The following is a 21,658-nucleotide window of genomic DNA, read 5'->3' on the forward strand; positions in this document are numbered from 1 at the left end:
GAATGTATTTGACATTTCGGCCGCAGGACCCCCCTTCGTTGTTTTTTCTTCCGACGAAGGACAGTCCTGCGGCCGAAATGTCAAATACATTATCTTTTCCTTCACTACGCCCGATTTTTTTTTCGAACGCGTTCTCAAGCAAGCCCAAAAAATCCCCCCTTTTTTTCCTTACGTGTTGCTGGCAAGTGCGAGTGGTTTCGTGTAGCTAATGTGATTTCTCTATTAACTTACTGCAGGGTAACGAAAGCTGCATCAGTTCTCTGTCATCAGCTTCACACGGTAATCCTATATTGTTCATTATTTTTCAGATAAACGTATTGCTGTGTCCCTTTCTGTCGCTCCGATAGAAAAAAACTTGGAGTAAATTTCCATGAGTTTCCCTCAAATATAAGCATCGCCATGCATGGCTAACGGATATCGAGAAAAGATCTTGTGCCGAATGATAAGTCTGCTAGTGGTGTCGTCTGCTGCTTTCACTTTTTAGACTCAGGTTATAATTTGGGGTCCACAAAGGTGCGCGCCTGAAACGAGATGCAGTTCCGAGCGTGTCCGCGGATTACCCAAGGTATATGCAGCCGCAACAGACACATTCTCGTGAAATCCTACACCAAACCAAGAAAGGGCATCAAAATTATCAAGCAGTCGACAAGTTCATTAGGCCACGTTTATTGAACGTCGGCGCTACTGTAACCAACAGGGCAGCATACCAAAAGAAACGCGCCTTCAAGCCACTGCACAGGAATGTGCTGCGCATTTAAAATACAGAAAATGTGAAAAACTGATGCCAAAGATTATCGCTCCAATTCTTTGTAAATAAGTCCCATATATTTTCAAATATTTTTATCTGTCTTCGGTGCAAAATCCTCCTTTTTGCTTGTCGAGCAAGAAAATGACTTGAATTCACTTCAGTTTCATCCAATTGTAATGCCAAAAAAAAAAAAAAACCTTATGAATTGCAGGCTGCAATGCACTGCCCTGCCCATCATTAGATTGGGACAGTGCATTCAGTGGCATCTGCAGCAACGAAAATAACATTTATTACAAGCATTTGAGTACAAATCACATTTATACCCAGACAAAACTCCTTGATCTCTATGTATGAACAGCAATTTCAGGTTATAAACTAATTTGTACAATAACTGCAGAATGAACATAAACTGGTCTGCTCAACTGTAAAACAGTCGGTGTTTTGAAACCATGCACGACTGCCCATGTTGCAAAACTAAAGCTTTCATGATGACCAACCTTGCTCCAGTCGTAAGACTTCGACAGAATTTAAGAATCAACGCCTAATTGTACCAGCAAGCCACTTTCTTTCGCCGGTGCTGTTGTGTGGTAGTTTTCTAGTCCGAGTCGAACACAGGCAACGACAGCTTCGTTTTCGTCATCTGCACCCGTCCACATCAGTGAAAGCGAGCCGTGGGTTGCGCGGCCCGCAGTGCAGCGAGGGGGAGCAGCCAGACCGCTTTCTCCGATTACGCTCTCTGTGGGAATGGGATGGCCGCAGCAATGCCGTGCTCTATTTGTGGAGGCCATGTAATCACAAAACACTGGCTTTCCATCCTTTATTTTTAATTATTTCGATTAATTAGTGAACCAAATACAAATTCTAAATCTTTTTTAAACATAATCAAGCATTAGATTTTCCTTCCGCGCATTCTGACATATTTGAGCCCCCTTCTTGCAATTCTTCCTTCTTTAATTATTTGATGAATCACACACTATAGATTTTTTTTTTGTATCATCAATTGAGCATTGGCTTTTCATAGTGAGTATTTTAACACCCTTGAAGCCCTTATATAATTTTTCAGTTTTTAAACTATATTAAATTATTAAGTGTTTAGTTACACCCCATATTTTCTTAATTAGCATCATAAAGCATTTGCTTTTCATCGTGATCATTTTGACATTCCACTTTTTCATGTGTTTCAATCAATTCATTGATCAATTACCATTTGCTGCTCATCGGGAGCATTTTGATACCTCCAAAGCTCCTTTTACATTTATTTTTTCAACTATATAAACAAATTAAATGATTATTATACACTGTAAATTTTCTTAATTAGCATCACCGAGCATTGGCTTCTCATTCTGAGCATTTAGACACCTTTGAACCTCCTTTTTTCTAAATATTTTTTTGTAATTCATCAATTAATTACATGATTTCATTAACTCATCTCCGCCTATCACGCAGCAATCAATCATCAGTAACCAGGACCACAAATTACAATAATACAAGTTTTACATAGCCCAAATTATTTCCGACACTCGATGCCAACAACTACTACTACGATGACAACGATGACAACGGCTTTTCGCCTGAACAAGTGTACAAGCTATTGCGTATTATTAGTTTTCTTCATCTGTCTCATGACTATTATTACTCAAAAAAGTGCTAGAAGGTTGCATCGACTGCAGTACCAAGGTGCTGTTTCACCAACTTTTTGCCCACCACAAGATGGCCACCATCAGCTTCACGCCGGCCCATTGGTAAGTCTAGGAGGCTTCCACTGCAGCAGATTTTATATTCTCCTAGGACACGTCTTCCTGTCAAAGGAATAGGTATGAACATGCACCAGAGCACAGCCATATACTAGTAGCTTCAAAAGAAAGCAGCACAGATTTCTCAAAAGTTTATCACTGAAGGAAAGTTCCAACTGCACGTCTAAGCAAATTAAGGGGGGATGAGGGTCTTGAATACTTTTTTTATTTCTTAACCCATCTTGCTGAAAATTGCCATGGTGATATATCTTTGAATGCTGATTCCAAATATGTATTTAGATTTGGAATACCTTATCTAGACATGAAGATATGGCAAGATAATGTACTGCACATAGTGTCTTTTCTTACGGGCCATTATGGTATTTTCTTAATTAAAAAAACTGGTTTTAAAGATATGCTGTCATTTCCAAGGGCCTACAGCACATCCTAAAGCTAAGAAAATTTTTAAAAAGGCATTACATAGGTCATGAATAAATAACAAAGTTGGGAGAAAAAAAACAATGTTGGAGTAATTAGTTTACATCTGATCTAAGTGCTGACCTATCAGACTTTATCAAAAACGGAAAGCTTTAGGATGTAGCTGAGATTTTACTGAAAAAAATGATACCAAGTTCAATAAAATCCGTGCATGCAAACATTATGAAAAGCTCCGTAAGGCAAGGCTTTTTACCTAATAAACAAAGCTGAGAAAACTGCATTCAAAGTTTTACTCACTGTGCCACTTTTGTTTTCCAATCACATGGAAAAATTTAATGCTTTAGCATGCAGCCCAGTTACTGCTGAACACAATGACACCAAATTTACATAAATCTGTTCATGTAATGGCTGTGAAAATCTATGTATGGCATTGGCACTTGACAAAAAAAGACACTCTGACAGTCACTTGCTACATACAGTCTCTGAATCTTAAATCATTCACATAAGTCCTGGGCAGTAGTCTTGGGTTTTGTCAGGCCTGTGCCTCTTGGCCATCTTCTTCTTCACCTTTTCACTATCGGTGTGACCCTTATCAGACCTGCACAGCCTCTGTTTATCTTTTTCAAGGCTCCTACGAATGAGGTACCTGCCAGGACTATAACCAAGCTGCACTGCAACAGCTCTGCTGGTTGCTGCCATCCCTTGATTGAAGCGAGAAACTGCTTCCGCAACAGCCCTTTGAACAGCCAGCAAAGAGTCATGCGTGTTTTTAGAGCATTGGCTCCAGATGACAGAGTGCAGGCACTCGATGGCATTCTGTGTCATGCCATCTTTGCAGCGCTTCAAAAGGGCCTCATCGCCCAGCCTGGCAAAAACTGGCTCAAGCGCTGTGCGAACATGGCCTGGCAGAGGGTTTTTGTGCGGTGGAGGCTCCACCTGGTTTGCCAAAGCACGATTGAAGGCACACCATGAATTAACCCTTTGAGGACAGCAACTGTGATCTGGGGCTTCATCTGTTGAGGTCAGGTGCAACAGCGTGGCTTGTACTGCCTTTTTCATGCCTGCGACGTCGTGGCTATGGCTCCGCAAGACATACCCATAGTAATTGGTGATCTTTTTTATCGTTTCTTGGGTAAGGCTGCCCTTTCCACCAAGAGATTGCCCTTGTGCCTTCTTTTTCTCAACCAAGTTGCGAAGAGCCGTCCCCATCCGCTTGTGGACATGGTTGAGGCAGTCCTTCTTTTCGATGGATATATATCCATACATGCCTTCCTGGGTCAATGCATGAAATGTGCGGCTATCATCATCCGAAAGTATGGTTGTGTACCGCAACCCATTTTTTCCCAAGGACCTATTGAATAAAATCATAGCTGCTTCAGTCTCCATCCGTCCGGCATTGCAGTCAATGTTCTTCATACACTTGTGGTTCACAGCCCAGTCACCGTAACCATCATCACTGGGATCAGGTGCCCCTTGGCACCCACGACAGTACCTTGAAAGCACAACATGGTCCAGTACAAGGCCAGTGTACAGTTCTATAATGCAGCCAACTGCAATATTTGAATTGTGGCCACGCGTTTTCCATGTGCCATCAAATATCACGTCTACATTTCCTGTTGGGTTCAGGAAGTCTTTGTATAAGTCCTTCACCACTTTGACACTTGCTGCTTCTGTAGCAGTAGCAACTGCCTGGCAAGCTTTCACCATGGTGTTCATGTGCCCCCTGAAAGTTTTGTGGTGAAGTCCTCGGTGGGAGAGGTTCATTGTCGCACAAAAATCCGCTAGAGCAGTCACTCCCTTCCCTATACTTTGTATGCCTTTCATCGCCCGCAGATTTACTTCAAAGGGTGTGATGCTAGATTTCCCGGGCACTCGTGGCGACGAAAAGTGCTGCTCGGCGAAATCGCAATTCAAACATGTCAGCACTAACTTCACAGCTAAGCCATACTCTCTTCCGCTGTATTTCGCGAGTTGAACACTGGCCATCCCACACTTGCTGCAGCTTGTGGATGCAAACAGCTTCTTCAGTATGCTCATATCAACAATTATGTACTCAGTGCCGCGATCGTCGTCTACACTTACTGTGCTGACGTTCATCAGCTCGAAGTTGCGGGAAGTCGCGGACTTCTTCGCCAATGACGACTTGGCGTTATCTGTGTATTTTGCGCACTCCGCCTCCGTAAGAAACACTGTGTCCAAACGTTGAGCACACGAGCTCGGTTTAGCCGCGTTTGTCGGCGCTGAAGCGACGTGCAGAAACGCCGAAGTCGTCGTTAGGCTTAGCTCAGCCGGCTGGGCCGCTTCCGACGACACTGAATTCGAAGCGACTCGCAGAGCATCAAAAGTCGATATTTTCGACGGGCTAAGTCCAGGCGCATCCGCTGGCACCGCAGACACTTGCGGTAACACCGAAGTTGACGCCGATCGGCACGGTCCAGCCGCGGTGTCCACCAACGAAGCTTACATCGACGATGTCGGTCCAGCCGCGTCCATCGGCAAAACTGTGGTCGACGAGTTCAATCCAGCCGCATCCACGATTATACTGAGCCTTCAAATATAATCAATTTTTCCTACACGGCATTCAATCGAGAAGGCCGCCATACTCAACAATGTGAGCCTTGTTTCAGTCGGCTTCCTTTTAATATTGTATTACTGTAAAATAAAGTTAAAATAAGAAGCACAAACCATGGTGATAATTAGTATTTGCACCTGTATTCGCTCATTAAAGGTTTTTTGCTGCTAACGCCATCTAGGTAAAAGCAGCGAAATTGTGAGTTCATTCAATTACCAGGAGAGGCGCGCGTGACTACACTCCTTCAAAGTATTGAAGCCAGTCATCTCTCCGTGGTATAGGTGGGTTGCAGAAACCTAGAAGTCAGCTTCTCTGCAGTGCAAAAACCCCTTCACCATGGCGGCCAAACCTGTTTTGGGGGCAGAAATCAGGTGCAGTGCAGGAGACGTCTATTGTGGCAATAATGGCCACGTCCATTTCCTGCACCCCTCTTCATCTTGTCGCAATTATGGGATTAAGAACCCCTCTGTTTGTGAGTGCCATTCATAACACCTCTCCCGCCCCTACCTCCTGCAGGCTCTCAATAGTGAAGGAATTCTGCTCAACAGGTTTGTGCATGACATCAGGCTGGACATAGAAGTATTCTGCGCTGCACCAAACTTCTGCCCCCAAAACAGGTTTGGCTGCCATGGTGAAGGGGTTTTTGCTCTGCTGACTTCTAGGTTTCTGCAACCCACCTATACCACGGAGAGATGACTGGCTTGGATGACTACTTTTGTGCTGTGAAGTGCTGTGAAGCGTTTTGCTTGTTGCTATTTGCATTGCTGTTTGTGAGGTGAGTGTCACACTTTTCAAAAATTCATTGCCTGTCGAAACAACTTCTTTTAGTAGCAGATCCGATTTCAAACATTCCATAGAGGAAGAATTTCGACAATTCTCTCACCCGATGCAGAGGCTACAATTCGTGATCTAGAGGAAAGCAGAGTGTCAGTGGAGTGAAAGGAATGAATGAATACCTGGAGGCACCACTCGATCGAGGACGTGGTGTGAAAAGCTTGAGACACCACTGGTTCTTAGCACAAGGAGAGACATCCACTCAAAGTGGAAACACAAACAGTTCATTAGGGAAGGACCGCGGAGTGAAAGTTTTTTTAGGTGACAAGACATGACACGCATGCTGCGCTGCGTGCACATGTTTTGCGCGCATACACTGTTGTTTATGCGAGGGCTATTCGAGCACAAGAAGATCCTGAACATGGTCACCACATCACCCTTGCACCCCTGCATTGCGTGCGAACAGTGGACGCTCGCCTGCAGTGCTAAGCCCCTAACCTTCACGCCCAATCGCTGAGGGGCTTTGCGCTGTTTTGTGCTTTTCTGAATATACTTCTGGCCATGTACTTTTTCCCTCACGCATTCATATTTCGCTAGGCGCTTCAGACTTGGATAGCAAGTGATACGGCTAGCAAAAACAAAACAGAATGCGCAGAATCTTCCGGTAAATTTACATGTCTCGGGCGTGCTTTTCGGCTGGCGACAGAGGTGCAAATTTATCAAAATGAAGACATATGACAGATTACAGGTTGCTTGGACGAGGTTCTTCATCCGTGCGCGCGGTTGGTAGCCATTGGTATTTCTCGCAAAATCTAGACATTATGTGCTTGACAGCGAGTACTACGGATGTCACCACGTTATGCTGCATGGTGTGCTGGCAAAATGCTCGCACGTGACATCACGATACGCCAGCTGGCGTACCACGCGTATGATCTAACGTTAGATGTTATGTGCGTCATGCGACTCTCAAATATTGGTCGAAAAAGGAATAGGACAGTGGACCACAAGAAATAGTTTCGGCCAGCGGTATCGAGCGGTTGTCTCTTTCACATCTTCATAGGTGCGTGTGCTGTTCCCTAGAGCTTTCAGTGACACACGTGCGTCTGTAGCTGTCCTCTTGGAAAGCACCGTTTCGAATGTAGTTTCGCAGCCATTACAAGAGACACAACTGCAAAACGGCCAACGTCGCATACGGAGTACAGATGAAAAAAAGAAAACGAAGGAATTCAAGGCTGCTGAATTGATTGTCGAACGTTGGCTGAAACGAGAATTAGACACTGTATTGGTTCAGTGCTTTTCATTCTTATAAACTTCACAAATATGTGTTCATAGATAATCAAAAACCAAACGTCATCATCGATAATCACCGTAATGAAGCGATTATGAAATGTAACTGCCGTTGTACGTCTGTCTAATTGTATTTGGTCACTTACGAAGCTTGTACGAACATCTTCGCAAAGGTGGGACAGTTGACCGCACTACGTTGCGTGGAGAGAAGTTTCAACTGCAGACGGCGTAACATAAACAAAGTGACACCGAGAGGGCAGCTGGGAGCATTTCACTGTGACAAGAGAAAAGTGCTTGCCTACATGTAAACCGAATTACCGGATTCCTTCGGCACACACGCAGTGGAATTAGTGGGGCCAAGTAGGGCTACCCCTTCATGGATCACTACCTTGTCGTGGCGGAGGGGCTTGCAAAACTCGAAGTTGTGAGCTCTGCTGTGTAGGGCCACCCAAGATAGACAGGTCGCGGCAGAGAGTTCTGACAAAATGTGATTCACTGGAGAAGGTAATGGCAACCCACTCCAGTATTTCCTGCCAAGAAAACCCTATGGCCAGTCACAATACCATTAATGATATGGCGCCGGAAGATGAGCCACCCAGGTTGGAAGGCGTCCCACATGTTACTGGGGATGAACAAAGGGCGATTCCTAGTAGCTCCAGGACGAATGAAGTGGCTGGGCTAAAGCCAAAAGGACGCTCAGTTGTGGATGTGTCGGGAAGCGACCGGAAAGTCCGATGTTGCAAGGAGATATATCACATAGCAACATGGAATGTAAGATCTATGACGCAAGGTAAACTGGATGTCGTCAAGCGAGAAATGGACAGATTGAACATTGATATCTTGGGTATCAGTGAGCTCAAGTGGACCGGAATGGGAGAATTTAACTCCGGAGACTATTATGTCTTTTATTGTGGGCACGAATCCAAGAGAAGGAATGGGGTCGCTCTCATAGTAAACAGAAGAATGGGCAAAGCAGTGCTAGGTACTACAACCCCATAAACGACCGAATGATTTCACTTCGGATCCAAGGTCACCCTTTCAACATAACAGTTATCCAAGTCTATGCACCGACCACTACTGCTGAAGAAGCTGACGTTGAGAGATTTTATGCAGACCTACAATGCCTTTTAGACCGCACCCCATCATCAGACGTCGTTTTTCTCATAGGAGACTGGAATGCTAAGGTCGGGAGTGAAGAACTATCCGGAATTACAGGCAAGTTCGGTCTTGGTGAGCCAAATGAAGCTGGGCAGAGGCTAGTAGAGTTTTGTCAAAAAAACAACCTGACCATAGCGAATACTCATTTTCAACAGCACAAGAGGCGCCTGTACACATGGACTTCACCCGACGGTCTGTACAGGAATCAGATCGATTATATTCTTTGCCGGCAGAGATGGAGAAGCGCTATACAAGCAGTAAAAACAAGGCCTAGGGCCGATTGTGGCACCGATCATCAGCTTCTTGTTGCCAAAATTAAGCTTCGATTGAGAAAAACACAGAAAACTAGAAGGCCTTTCAGGTATGAGCTGGATCAAATTCCATTAGAATATGCTGTGGAAGTGAGGAATCGATTTCAAGAATTAGATCTAGAAGACAAAGAGCCCGAAGACATGTGGACCGATGTTCGTGATATAATACAAGAAGTTGCTACTAAGGTAGTTCCAAAGCAAAAGAAATGCAAGAAAGCAAGCTGGTTATCTGAAGAGGCTTTGCAAATAGCTGAGGAAAGGAGGATGGCAAAAGTTATGGGGGAAAGAGAAAGATACAAGGTTCTCAATGCGGATTTTCAGAAAATAGCAAGGAGAGATAAGAATGCCTTCCTGAACATACAGTGCCAAGCAGTTGAGGACAACAGCCAATTAAGGAACACAAGAACTCTGTATAAGACAATCAAAGATATCAAAGGAAGCTTCTGTGCTAAGCTGGGCGTGATAAAGGACAAACAAGGCAAGGACCTCACTGAAGCCTCAGAGATAAAGAAGAGGTGGCAGGAATACACAGAAGAACTGTACAAGAAGGACCCGAATGTGCAAACCCAACATAAGACTGTTGTGATTACTGATCTCGAGCCGGGCATCCTGAAGAGTGAAGTTGAATGGGCCTTAGCCAGCCTTGCTAAGAACAAAGCTAGCGGAATTGATGGCATACCAGTTGAGTTGCTTCAAAACCTCAACCATGACGCTGTTGACATTCTGCATACATTATGTCAGAAGATTTGGACAACCCTGCAGTGGCCACAGGATTGGAGGAGGTCAGTTTACATCCCCATTCCAAAGAAAGGCAGTGCCAAAGATTGTTCCAACTACCGCACGACCGCGCTTATTTTGCATGCTAGCAAGGTGATGTTGAAAATCCTCCAAGGTAGGCTGCAGCAGTATGTGGATCGGGAGCTTCCGGATGTGCAAGCTGGGTTTCGCAAGGGCAGAGGAACTAGAGACCAAATTGCCAACCTTCGCTGGATCATGGAAAAAGCAAGAGAGTTCCAGAAACCCATCTACTTCTGCTTTATTGATTATGCGAAAGCGTTTGACTGCGTAGATCACAGCAGATTGTGGCAAGCTCTCCAAGAGATGGGAGTTCCAATTCACCTCATCTATCTCCTCGGGAACCTGTATGAAGGGCAAGAGGCCACAGTCAGAACTGAGCATGGTCTTACTGATTGGTTTCCGATTGAGAAAGGAGTGAGACAAGGCTGCATACTGTCACCCTGCCTATTTAACCTATATGCTGAGTGCATCATGAGGAAGGCCGGTCTGGACGAGTCTTCAGCTGGAGTGAAGATTGCTGGAAAACGTATCAACAACCTTAGATATACGGATGATACCACTTTAATGGCAGAAAGTGAAGTGGAACTCAAGAGACTTCTGATGCGCGTACAAGAAGAGAGTGAGAAGTTTGGGCTTAAACTGAACATTAAAAAGACAAAGGTCATGGCGTCTTGCCCTATCAAGTCCTGGAGCATCAAGGGACAAGAAGTGGAGGCGGTGACAGATTTTCTCTACTTGGGCTCCAAGATTACCTCGGAAGGAGACTGCAGCCATGAAATTAGGAGACGCCTGCTTCTGGGAAAGAGAGCAATGGTTAGCCTTGACCGCCTAGTTAAGAGCAGAGACATTAGTCTGCCAACCAAGATCCGTATAACTCGTGCTATAGTATTTCCAGTTGCGATGTATGGATGCGAGAGTTGGACTGTGAAAAAGGCTGACCGCCGAAGAATTGACGCGTTTGAATTGAATTGTGGTGCTGGCGAAGACTCTTGAGAGTTCCTTGGACTGCCAGAAGATCAAATCAGTCGATATTGTCGACCATAAACCCTGACTGCTCATTGGAGGGTCAAATTCTAAAGTTAAAGCTCAGCTACTTTGGTCATCTGATGAGAAGAGAGGAGTCTCTGGAGAAAGATTTGATGTTGGGAAAGGTTGAGGGTCGCCGGAGAAGGGGTAGGCAGCGAACGTGATGGTTAGATGGCATCCTCGAGGCACTGCAGATGAAGTTATGTGATGTTAGGAAGATAGTGAAAGACCGGAAAGCGTGGCGTGACATGGTCCATACGGTCACGAAGAGTCGGACACGACTGAACTGAACTGAAGTAGGGCTAATGCGCGTGCGCAGCCGCCACTCTCTACTTCTCTGTGCGTAAATAGTAAGCCTCGAATCCGTGGATTCATGTTTCAAGGCCAGGGGTCTGTTTTTTTATTATTATTATTATTATTATTATTTTGCAATGCACCGTAAACGCTTTCGCGGACATTTAGTGCCTGTGGTGGTTTGACGGAATGAAGCGCTGTGTCTGTATCGGACGGTCGTGCAGAACAGAGTACTGATATCCATCGTGGCACACGCACATCGCAGCTGTTTTTAGACTGCCGCAATGAAAAATATTGAACGTCTTTATTAGCACAATGACAGCCTCCCTTTACGAGCGCACATGGTCATCCCCGATTAGTCATCGCGGTGAAATTCCGAGCTTCTTGGGCGTTTCTTGCACCTCATTCCGGTTTTGTACAGAAAAAAAAAAAAGTAAATAAACGTCGCGTTTGGTTTCGACATAGGACATCATTCTCTTCACGCCTTCGAACACGTCAGTTGGCTTTAGTAAAGTAAGTAGAGAAGGCTCAGACTTTTTGCCTCCGAATGGCTGAATGTCGATTGACACCACCGAAATGAAATATGCGACGACGTGTGGAGTGGAAATCACATGGCAGTCTGATTCGGCGCGCAGTTTTGACGTCGAGGTCACCAGCGGCATTTTTCTTTTTTTACTGAAAACATTTCCGATAACAAACATGCAAAGCAGTGAAAGGAAATAAAACCAAAGACTAACGCTAGTTGTAATCCTTACTGCTTAGCATCAAGGAGCCATGTGGTTTTTATCAAAAAGATTCAGAAATATAAGCATAGTAACATAGCTAGCAGTGCGAAAGCAATTCCAAGCAAACACGCAGAAGACACGCAGCAACCTCTACCAAGGCAGCAGTTGTTGCTTCCCTCAGGAGATAGGAGCGCAAATCTTGCACGAAGGCACATTCAAGAACTGGGCTGAACCTGTTCAATCCGTTTCGAAAGGACTTTTGATAACAATACCACGTCAATTCGATGTAGACTGCTATATGTCGAGACCTTGCGGTGAAACCCATAGTTGACCACGTCGAGTTATCGCTATAGCTTCGTTCCCACGTGTAGCGAACATCACCAATTTTTGCTGTGCACAGATAAAAAACGGTGACCACGCCTTGCAGACTACTTTTTTTTTTAGTGATAGAAAGGCAAATTTCCACTCCTTTACAATGACAAAATCGGAAATAAATGGGAGAGAATGGAACCATAATGTTCAAAAAACAAATTGACTTGAAACAGCATCGCCACAGAAGAAACTGCATAAATATTCGGAGCTAGCCTCTGCCATTTTCTTGGTTTAGACAAATTGCTTCAAGGGTCTATCAACTTGCATCTTGAACGTTCATGAGCATACTTCAGCTGACTGATTTGAAAGTCATTCTAAGGAGTTCTTGTGTGGACAAAAAAGCAGGAGGATAAGGGTTAGGTGCAGCAAGTGGCAGTGAACCAGCTCTGCCATTGTTCAACTCTAACCCTGCTGAAACGCTGCAAGGCATACTGAAACAACACAACATGGGGGTAAGGTCAACAAATTGCCACTATGATTGATCTCATGAGAGAGGGAGAGAAGGACAGAGACTGGTCATTTTGGGGAAGGGCTAAAAATATACAGGCACGAGGGACAGGCAAAGCGCTTTGTCCCATGTCTCTCGACCATCCCTGCCTCTTTTTTGCGCTTTGTCAAAATGAGGAACCTCCACCAACTAGCCCAAGAAACAGCATTGCAGAGAGACAGCGTGCCTAAAGTTCACAACCACTTTTTGTAAGCCTTCAAAAGCTAGTAAATTCAGACTAGATTGACCAAAATTGACAACAATAATTGGGAAAATATTATGTCTAACATGAAAATGAACACATTCTGATGCCTGTGCTGCTTAGCATTCTAGTCAAGTTTTTTCTCGCAGTGTGGCGATTGAAGAAAGTATAAAGGCATACTACTTCCCCAAAGTAAATTTAAAATTGCGTCATGTTGGGGGTAGAGTGGTGTGGGGTGAAGGGAACTACTGGAATACATAAGCCCCGACTCCAAACACACACGCGTCATGCACTGCCGCGCCAACGTCGTCGCACGCATCAGCCAAAGCCGGTCTGCGCATGCGTGCATCGCAAGCGCTGATGCTGCGATCTGTCCCTGCCAGATATCTGGCGCGTGACATATGCGCGCTACACGCGTCCGGAAACTAGCGAGGGGTTGGGACCGCACGGCTGTCTGCTACTCCGTTCTTCTCGTCCTGAAGTCCACTTAGCTTCCCCTGCTTCACAGAATAGTTTTCTTCATAATTTTCAAATATTCTCAGTCCGCGCGAGAGGGTGAGCAAGCCAGCACCACGAACATGCAGGTGCATTCCCCTTTTACGACGCCTGCCGTGACGCCGGCGTTGACGTCACGGCGCATGAAAGTGCTTTGGAGTACCCGCTTTATTTATGGCAGTTACGAGGGTTTACCTACAGAGGGAATGTGAGGATTGGCAGCCATGTTTGTCAGTTCTTCGATTTTCCGTACTGTTTCCTCAGGCTGTTTTTCTTTCATCAATGATGAAACAACCCTTCACACATTCGTGGGGACAATGTTTGCAAACAGTGCAGGTTCGCCAGTAAGGAAAAAGGTGGGGGGGGGACACGCAGCGGCAAATGGTGGCAGGAGCGCGCGCTGCCCTGGCTGCGCAGCTGGTTACGAGGGACAACGCAGACGGCGACACGAAACACAGGAACGGGCACCAAAGAGCTGTGCTCTAAAACAAAAAAAAGAAAAGAAAGAAAGAAAGCTGTTCAGCCCGCCAAATGGCCAAATCAGGGCAGCGCGAGGAAGTACATGTCCGGACAAATTCTAGGGGCAGTAAGTAACCGAAGTGACGTCTTGCATTATTCTTTTGTTGCACATACAATGACAGAAACAAATCCTTTGACTCCAAAGAATGCCTCAGTGGCAGCCAGTTATGCATTTTACCGTGGTTAGCGCGAGTGACTGCCGTTCTATGCTTGTTATGAAATCAGGTGATGCTGGTAGTGAATAAATAAATAAGTAAATAAATATATAGAAAGTACACTGGATTTGCAATGCAGCAAAGACGTACCTCTAACCAATGAAGAGAACAGAGGAGATTCAAAAGGGAAGGGTCGAGAAGGAGCGGTCTAACACGCTTGCGAAACTAACCCGCTTCTACTGGCGACGTCACTCAACTGCCTGCTACCCTCCCCTCTCCACTTCATTTCCCCCAAAATTTAGCCTAAATGCATTGCGGCAGCTGCGTGGTGCGTACTCTCTTGGTAGGTATTTCACACCTATTTCGCAATGCCGACTCTCTCCTCTAATGTAAAATGAAATTGGCCACCGCCCTTTTCTCAGCTCTCACTAGGTTACCAATGCCAGTTCCTATGGTTAGAAAAACCCGAACTAAAAAAAAAAAAAAAAAAAAAAAGAAAAAACGAAAATGATTACTGTTGATTGAAACCGACTTTATTGCAATTTTATTATTTGCAATAACGTTTGATAAAAGTAGTTCTGCGCCAGAGAGCTCGCAAGAATATACTATAATCGCTATAACTTCAAAAGTGATAACAGCTCAAAAGATGGGTATCAAAGGAAAGACAATACAGGTGTCGATTTCAGCCAGAGTTCATGACGAAACCACCAAAGATGTATACTTTGTCTCACAAAATGTTTTTGGTACTGCGAAAGGCCGGGCGCCATGGACCAAGCGCACTTGGACACTTGTACGCGAACGAGGCGAACGCGTTTTCCTTTTTTTTTTGTACTTTGTAAATAATGTACAAAGCTCCACCTGTACTTTATTGCTATAGCTCCCCTCTGCACTTCCCATCGCTATCCTCTGCCCATCATTTTGCTTTCCCGCCAGCTGCAGCTCGGGCGCTTCAGATTTTAGATAGCAGTTGAAGCGGCCGGCAGCACTCCTTTCATTCCTTTTGTTTGAATAACCACTACCCACACCACCTATAATAGGCAATTGCGCTCCCACTGTCGCCCTTGCCAATTCGAGGGGTGCGTCGGAGCACAATTACCTATTACAGTGCGCATTTGAATGGGCCAGGAAGCCCCTGCCTTTCGCAGTGGTGCGAGTCAAAGTATAGTATACAAGGGCCACATAAATATTTTCGATCATATCGCACCTTTCCATTTTCGGTATCCACTTGAGCTATCGTGAATGTATGTCGACGATGTATCATCAACTCGCTCAAGCTTCCACTCTATCAAGAACAGTGAACAACGAAACGTGGTGACGATCAACCTACTTTTCATTTACGTTACGTTACGCACACTGGTCATGGCCGAATCGAGCGGCTCAAGTTCAGCCGTGGTAAGGCAAGCTAGCACCCCCGCAGTCCTGCTATCCGCTGTAGTCAAGCTAAGAACAGGTGAACGCTTCCCTCTGCGCACGGCGGGGAGAAAAATGGGGCTTTGAAAACCCACCCTCGAACAAAAGAAAGCTTCTCTACAAAGCAAAGGTTGGGTCGCTCAGCCAACTGGGGGCAAGGCCGGTAGGCACTTTCTCAGTCCTGAATCAGTGGCGTAGCCTGGTGGCAGAATTTGAACTAAAACCAAGATGGCCACCGTGGGACCCCCGCCTTAAGCATCTCTGCCTTGACACTTTGGAATTGGCATGCAAGTGCAGCTGCTTCAGGCCATGAACCTCTTGACAACACAATATTTCAGCCGCAATCCACCTGGTTGGGAGGAAAACTCAATAGGAAAGTTTGTGACAACTGACTTTGGTCGAAGAGTCGCAGTCATTGAGAATTCTTTCTAATTTAAATTGCTTCCCAAAAGTGACAACTAATAAAATGTGTGTGTTCTCTGCCATTGCAAAATTAGCGAGTACATTTACTATCAGAATAAGTAAAAGAGAACTTGCAAAGAAAATACAAGCAAATACAAAAAAAAAAAGAAAGGAAGAGAAAGAAAGGGGAAAAAATTGTTCAAGCAACTATAGAACCAATACACCCCCTCACCATGGATCCAATGTACTCTACCCCCGTGACCAATTCAGGGGCAGCATATGCAGGGCTTCCACAACATGTCTCCAAGCTTGTGGTCATTCCTCCCTGGACAAGCAAAGGAGAATCTATACTTTACTCTCTTTTAATTACCACTCAGATCACACTGCCGTACCTAAACAAAATAACAGGTCATGACAAAATGCCATTTCGATATACAGGCTCACTATTTGAGCTTAATAAATGCTGCAACCAGAAAGCATCAAAGGAACACAATTACGCACACACGAAAAGCCTCTGTTTCTGTATAACTGTCTTCGTCTCACAAGAGCATGGTGACATGTGCATTGACATGTCACCATGCTGACATGTCCACCATGCAAGACAAACTTGCTCCAGTAAGTACACCAACAAAATGCTCCATTTTGAGAAGCATACTCATGTCAGCAGACCAGAAAAACCTGGCCTCTGTAATAGCATTTTCAATATGAGAGACTGCCACAACAGCTAGTAACTGAAACTTTTGATCGATCAAGTGAGCTGGCTTCATCAGTTCTATTTGCTTTGACTGTCTCGTGCAGCTGAGTCTCTTGCCAGTGAGCATTTCAGTCATCAGAGATACTAGAAACCCACCGAAACAGCTGCCAGCGCTTCGAGGATATGAGATAATTTGATGGGTACCGCCACAGTGGCTTTGTGGTTAGGGTGCCCAACTGCTCAGCCTGGGACCCATGTTTGATTATGACTGCAACAGCCATGTCTTATGGAGGCAAAACACAAGGCACCCGTTTACTGAGAGATTGTCATTGACAGCACCACCCGTTTACTGAGTATGCTGTCAGTACACATTAGGAACCCTACGAGGTCCAAATTATTAGGAGCCCTCTGATATGGTATTCCTGATAGCCGGGGTTGCCTTGAGACATTAAACCTCCTAAATGAAACTTAACATTTTGATGGGTTCATTGGTTATAATGGTCTTTATGTTGTAATCTCATTAGCAAAAAATTTAATTTAGCATTGGTTCGTAACTATAAACAGCACTTTATCTGTCTTACTTTTTTCCCATTATATGGACTGAGTGGTTAGAATTTTCACTGGTTGATAATAGAACAAAAAAAAAGTTAAGAGTAATTCGATAACAATTAAGATACATGCCCATGGCATGGTAAGAAGCCTTCTGATATGTCGATAGTGAAGTTCTATTTGGAAATCATTCTCTATGACAGGAAATTCGATGAGTAAAATTTAGTGTAAACGAAATTTCTACAGAGTTCAAGAAAACTTTAAAAGCTAAAATCACCTCTTTTTTTCTAAATTCATAAAGTTTTCAAGCTGCGGCAGAGAAAAATGGCCTTAAATAGAAAATACTGGGCATCAATAAGAAAATTCTTAGTTACGGCATGAAACATGACTGCAACTCAGTCAGCAGATGTCAGTTTGCCACTAAATCAGTCTGCGTTTGATGTTCTTGAAACTAATTCCAATTGAAAAGTAGCCTTCTGATGAAGCTTCACTTTACTGTGATGTTATTGCAGGCCTTATCCAAAACAAGCATGCATCACACCATCTGAACACGTTTCACCTAGTAAAAACAGGCTACCATAGCTCTCCACTCAAACACAGAGGATGAAGTGCCTGCAAACTGTGCAAATCTGCAGCAAAAAAAAAAGTAAATGCCAAAATAAATAATGCTGATACAGCCATATGGCACTGGCAGCCTATTCAGAAATTGACTAGACTGGTAGGCTTAAAAGCACGAATCTGCCTGAACAAGAGGCCTAGTTACAAGCAGTCAGCCAAAGGTGGATCAGGCAAGTCATGCTCAGACTCCCATTGAAAAATATAATGGAAGAACAGGCGAAGTCAGACTATTAAAGTATAGCTGGTTTATACAGACATCTCAGGGCAGAAAAGAAAGAAAACAAAAAAGCATTGCTCTGGAAGGTCCCAAACCTAGCTTAGCTCAAACACTGAACACATGATCATTACCTTGGGCTTTGCACACAGGCCAAAATCAATAAGCTTCAGGTTGCGGTTCTCGTCCAGCAGGAGGTTTTCCTGCGTTGCAAAGAGATTGCGATAGGCAAAATGTAACTATGTTGCAGATAGGATCAGAAAAAAAAAAAAAAAAAGGCTTTGCTTAGGACACTTTGCTTTGAGGCTGGGGAATAAGCTGTGCCATAGAAATAGTAATGCATCAAAAGTAATACACAATGTTAAATATATTTACTTGAAGACATTTCGTGCTAGTAATAAATCAGGAGAAGATTGTCGTGTAATGTTATACAGTTAAACCTCTATGTAACGAACCTCCATGTAGCGAATTCCTCGATATTACGAAGTTTTTCAATTCCCCCACGCCGCCCCCATTGAAGTGCATGTATTTGAAAACTCCATGTAACGAACACGTCGGCGCGGTTCAACTTGATATAACGAACTCGCGGCGCCGACTGCCTCTTATCTAGTGTTGAGTCACTGGAAATTTGGCACAACTCCGCAAAATTCAGGACTATAAAACACGAACTGGGGTGAGAGGAATGCCTACTTAGCAACGAGCGACCGCAGTTGATCCAGAGCTTCGCGTTCCAGCACCAACACTGCACCTGCTTGGCAGATGCAGCAGTCTCCGCTGCTTTTGCTGTCGGAACATGACAGCTCATTCTTGAAAGCGGCAAAAATAACAGAAAAAAGACGCGGGGCGAGTAGCGCGCATCCATTGCTGCCACGCGCTCGCGGGCAGGAACGGCAGAGCGCACTGGCGACGCGAGGTAGAGTTGGTTTCCTGGTGCAACGGTGGTGGGCGAGGGCGCGCTCTTCCCTAGACTGATTCCTTCTCCACCTCCTTTCCCCGCTCCTTCGTAGACGTGTCGCGCGAGCCGCAGAGGAGGTGGAGGCTAGCGCGATTGTGGAACATTTCACCGCTTCCATGACTTCGAATAATTCTGATTTACTGTAAACACTTTCAGGGTGGTTTCCCTTACATCAATTCATAATCTGGTTTTCGTTCTACATTCTCCTTTTCGGTATTCACGCAAAAACTGCATGTAAAGAAAACCTGGATGTAACGAAAAGTCGCGGACATTTTACAGTTTCGTTATAATCCGGTTTAGCTGTAGTACTAGCATAGCCCCTAACCAGCCAAACAATGTGCTATAACTTAAACTTGTTCACACAAGTGTTATCTGCAAACTGAGCAAGCAGTGGGAAAGTTAAGATATCCATGGCAAAAGATATATATATAATGCCCCCATACTGGCCAGCAGCAAATGCCCAATCCCACATGTATGCATTTGCTATCAGTATGAACAAAGGCTTACAATTTTGCACTTCTCTAGAATTGCCTGCCCTTTTCTCAGAGCATGAAAAAAAAAAAAATGTGCAGAACAAAGTCGTCTCTTAGTCAATAGCAACTCTTCAGAATTTTTCAGACTCTACAGCTTACAGACTAACACCTTTAGCCTCGTTCCCGAAATGCAATTCATTCATTCTGCCCATTTCATATATCAAAATCAAGTAAAGAATACTGCTTGCTCTGCTGCTAAGGACACTGCTCTAGTTTTATTCCAGTAGCATTTGCACTTTTTTTTTAATGCTTGGGCACTCAGTGTGTGCACATGTGCACATCAAAATGACAATGGTAGTCCCATAACAAATTTTTGCTTTGGTTGAAAACTATGACAAGAAAATCAACCAATACAAAGCCTTTGGCACTTGTCATTTTTATGACAAGTGGAACTGTGTTAAAGGCTTTTTTTTTCTTCAGAGCTTCATCTTTTGCAGTTTCAATCAATGCTGCTAACTCAAAATAATATGCCAAATTTTGCACAAAGTGGAAACAAGAATGAGTTTGGAAGATATTAGCTTCTTCAGAATATGGCCACTAAGGTCATGAATCCCATTGTTGCACCAGCACAGGACCCAAGATTTTGAAGCATGATAAAAACACTGTAAACCATTTTCTTGACCAGTCTGCTGAATACATGCAAGATGGCACAGATGACAAGGGAGAGACTTATACCTGCGTCAAAGCTGACTGACAAGATGGTGCAATGAAGCCTCGTTATACATCATCGCTTACTGAGGTTTATTTTAATATAGAGAGATGTGCAAAGAATATTAAATAGTTTGTGCTTTGGTAAACACCACTTGAAAGCGTAAGGAAAGCTGCTCCAAAGTTTATCCATTCTGGCTTCTGTAGTACTTTAAAAATGCTAATGAACAAGTTCTTCACAGAGCCAGTTATGTCTGCACAATCTTTGCAAAAATTGTTGAAATGAGGTCGTTTAGGCTGAATTGTGACAATATTACAGCTATACTAGTCAGACAGAAGTGAAGAGCAAAGCAGCAAATGCCCTCAAAGGAGGCTCTGCCGCCAATGGTGTCAACAGAGTCCCACCAAGTTACAGTTAATTCGTGGTTGATTCCAAGTCATGCTAGGTTAATCCTTGCCATGCTTAATGTGTGATCAATCAGGGGATTAATCACAGAATTCAGCACATCACGAAAATCGGGTGATGCCAATGGCTGGAGTGCCTCCTCTGAGAGGCATTTGTTGCTTTGTTCTTGAAGTGTATCCGACAACACAAGAGGTTGAAAAAGCCATTTATGACATTTCAAAGAACATCAAATTTGACCATTAGTACTATAAAACATACTAATAAATTTTCCAAAGTAAACTTTTATTTGCATAATTTACATAATTTATTTAGGACTGCTGCTTAATTCGATTTCGCAAGAGAATAAAAAACATAAGCTTTGCTGTAGACACAAGCTTCTCGAAGTCAGGTAAATTTATCTATTCCAAGAGGCTCCTTAAGGTACTGCTTTGAGTCCCTCAATTTCTTTTCCAAGTTTTATTCACACTTTTATACAGCTTTAGTGAAAACTTTCAAATCTTGAAATTAAAGTCTGCTTGCCAAAACGACTCCTGAAGTTGGCAAAATGTGAAAACTGACAATTTTTCAAATAGTTTGATTGAAAGTTCTCACTTATATACCAGCCAGTTATTCCAGTGCCCAACAGCATTCATCCTCTTCACTTTCAAAAATAAACATTATGCCTTGAACCGTTAATTTCAATCACTGACACATCATTAATAATTGCTGTTGCAAGATTCCAAGTTTAGGCGTCCACTTTGAAGACATGGTTCTATAACTATATGCAATGGACAAACATATCTGTGTCAAACAAATCAAAACTAGGCATTATATCTGCTGGATGTACAGTCTTTGTCAAAAGTGCAGAGCCCAGGGGGTCTGCTTCTGAGCCACTTCATGAGGCTTGTAATGCATTTCCAGTGTTCCGAATCTTTCGATGATAAGATTCTTTGTCCTACCCTCTCTAATTGAAAGGGCCTCCACTAATACTAAGTCAGCGCCACTACACGGCTCAGAAGCAGACCCCATGGGCTCTACACCTTTGACAAAGACTGTACGTACAGGACACTTCATCCCAAGATGAACAGTCTCAGTGCATGTACGATTAATTGCCGGCACAAAAAAAATTTGGGGACAAAGTGTCTTTGCCACTCTA

The 21,658-nt window shown here is 44.0% G+C and overlaps 1 protein-coding gene across 1 annotated transcript in view; it reads right to left on the reverse strand.

Annotated features, from left to right (window-relative positions):
* The window catches only part of LOC146170703 (maternal embryonic leucine zipper kinase-like), a gene marked incomplete at its 3' end in the record, with an annotated part of 114,332 nt that overhangs the window by 87,417 nt on the left and 5,257 nt on the right, over positions 1–21,658 (reverse strand). The window contains exons 5-6 of the mRNA XM_084586837.1: positions 18,116–18,184; positions 16,139–16,231 (exon numbers count right to left, since the gene is read on the reverse strand). Of these exons, the coding sequence (XP_084442963.1) occupies positions 16,139–16,231; positions 18,116–18,184 (162 nt within the window). The remainder of the gene's footprint in view (positions 1–16,138; positions 16,232–18,115; positions 18,185–21,658) is intronic.

This window comes from Amblyomma maculatum, unplaced genomic scaffold (assembly GCF_055883805.1).
Source record: "Amblyomma maculatum isolate TAMU_Amacu unplaced genomic scaffold, ASM5588380v1 scaffold_64, whole genome shotgun sequence".
Taxonomy (NCBI): domain Eukaryota; kingdom Metazoa; phylum Arthropoda; class Arachnida; order Ixodida; family Ixodidae; genus Amblyomma; species Amblyomma maculatum.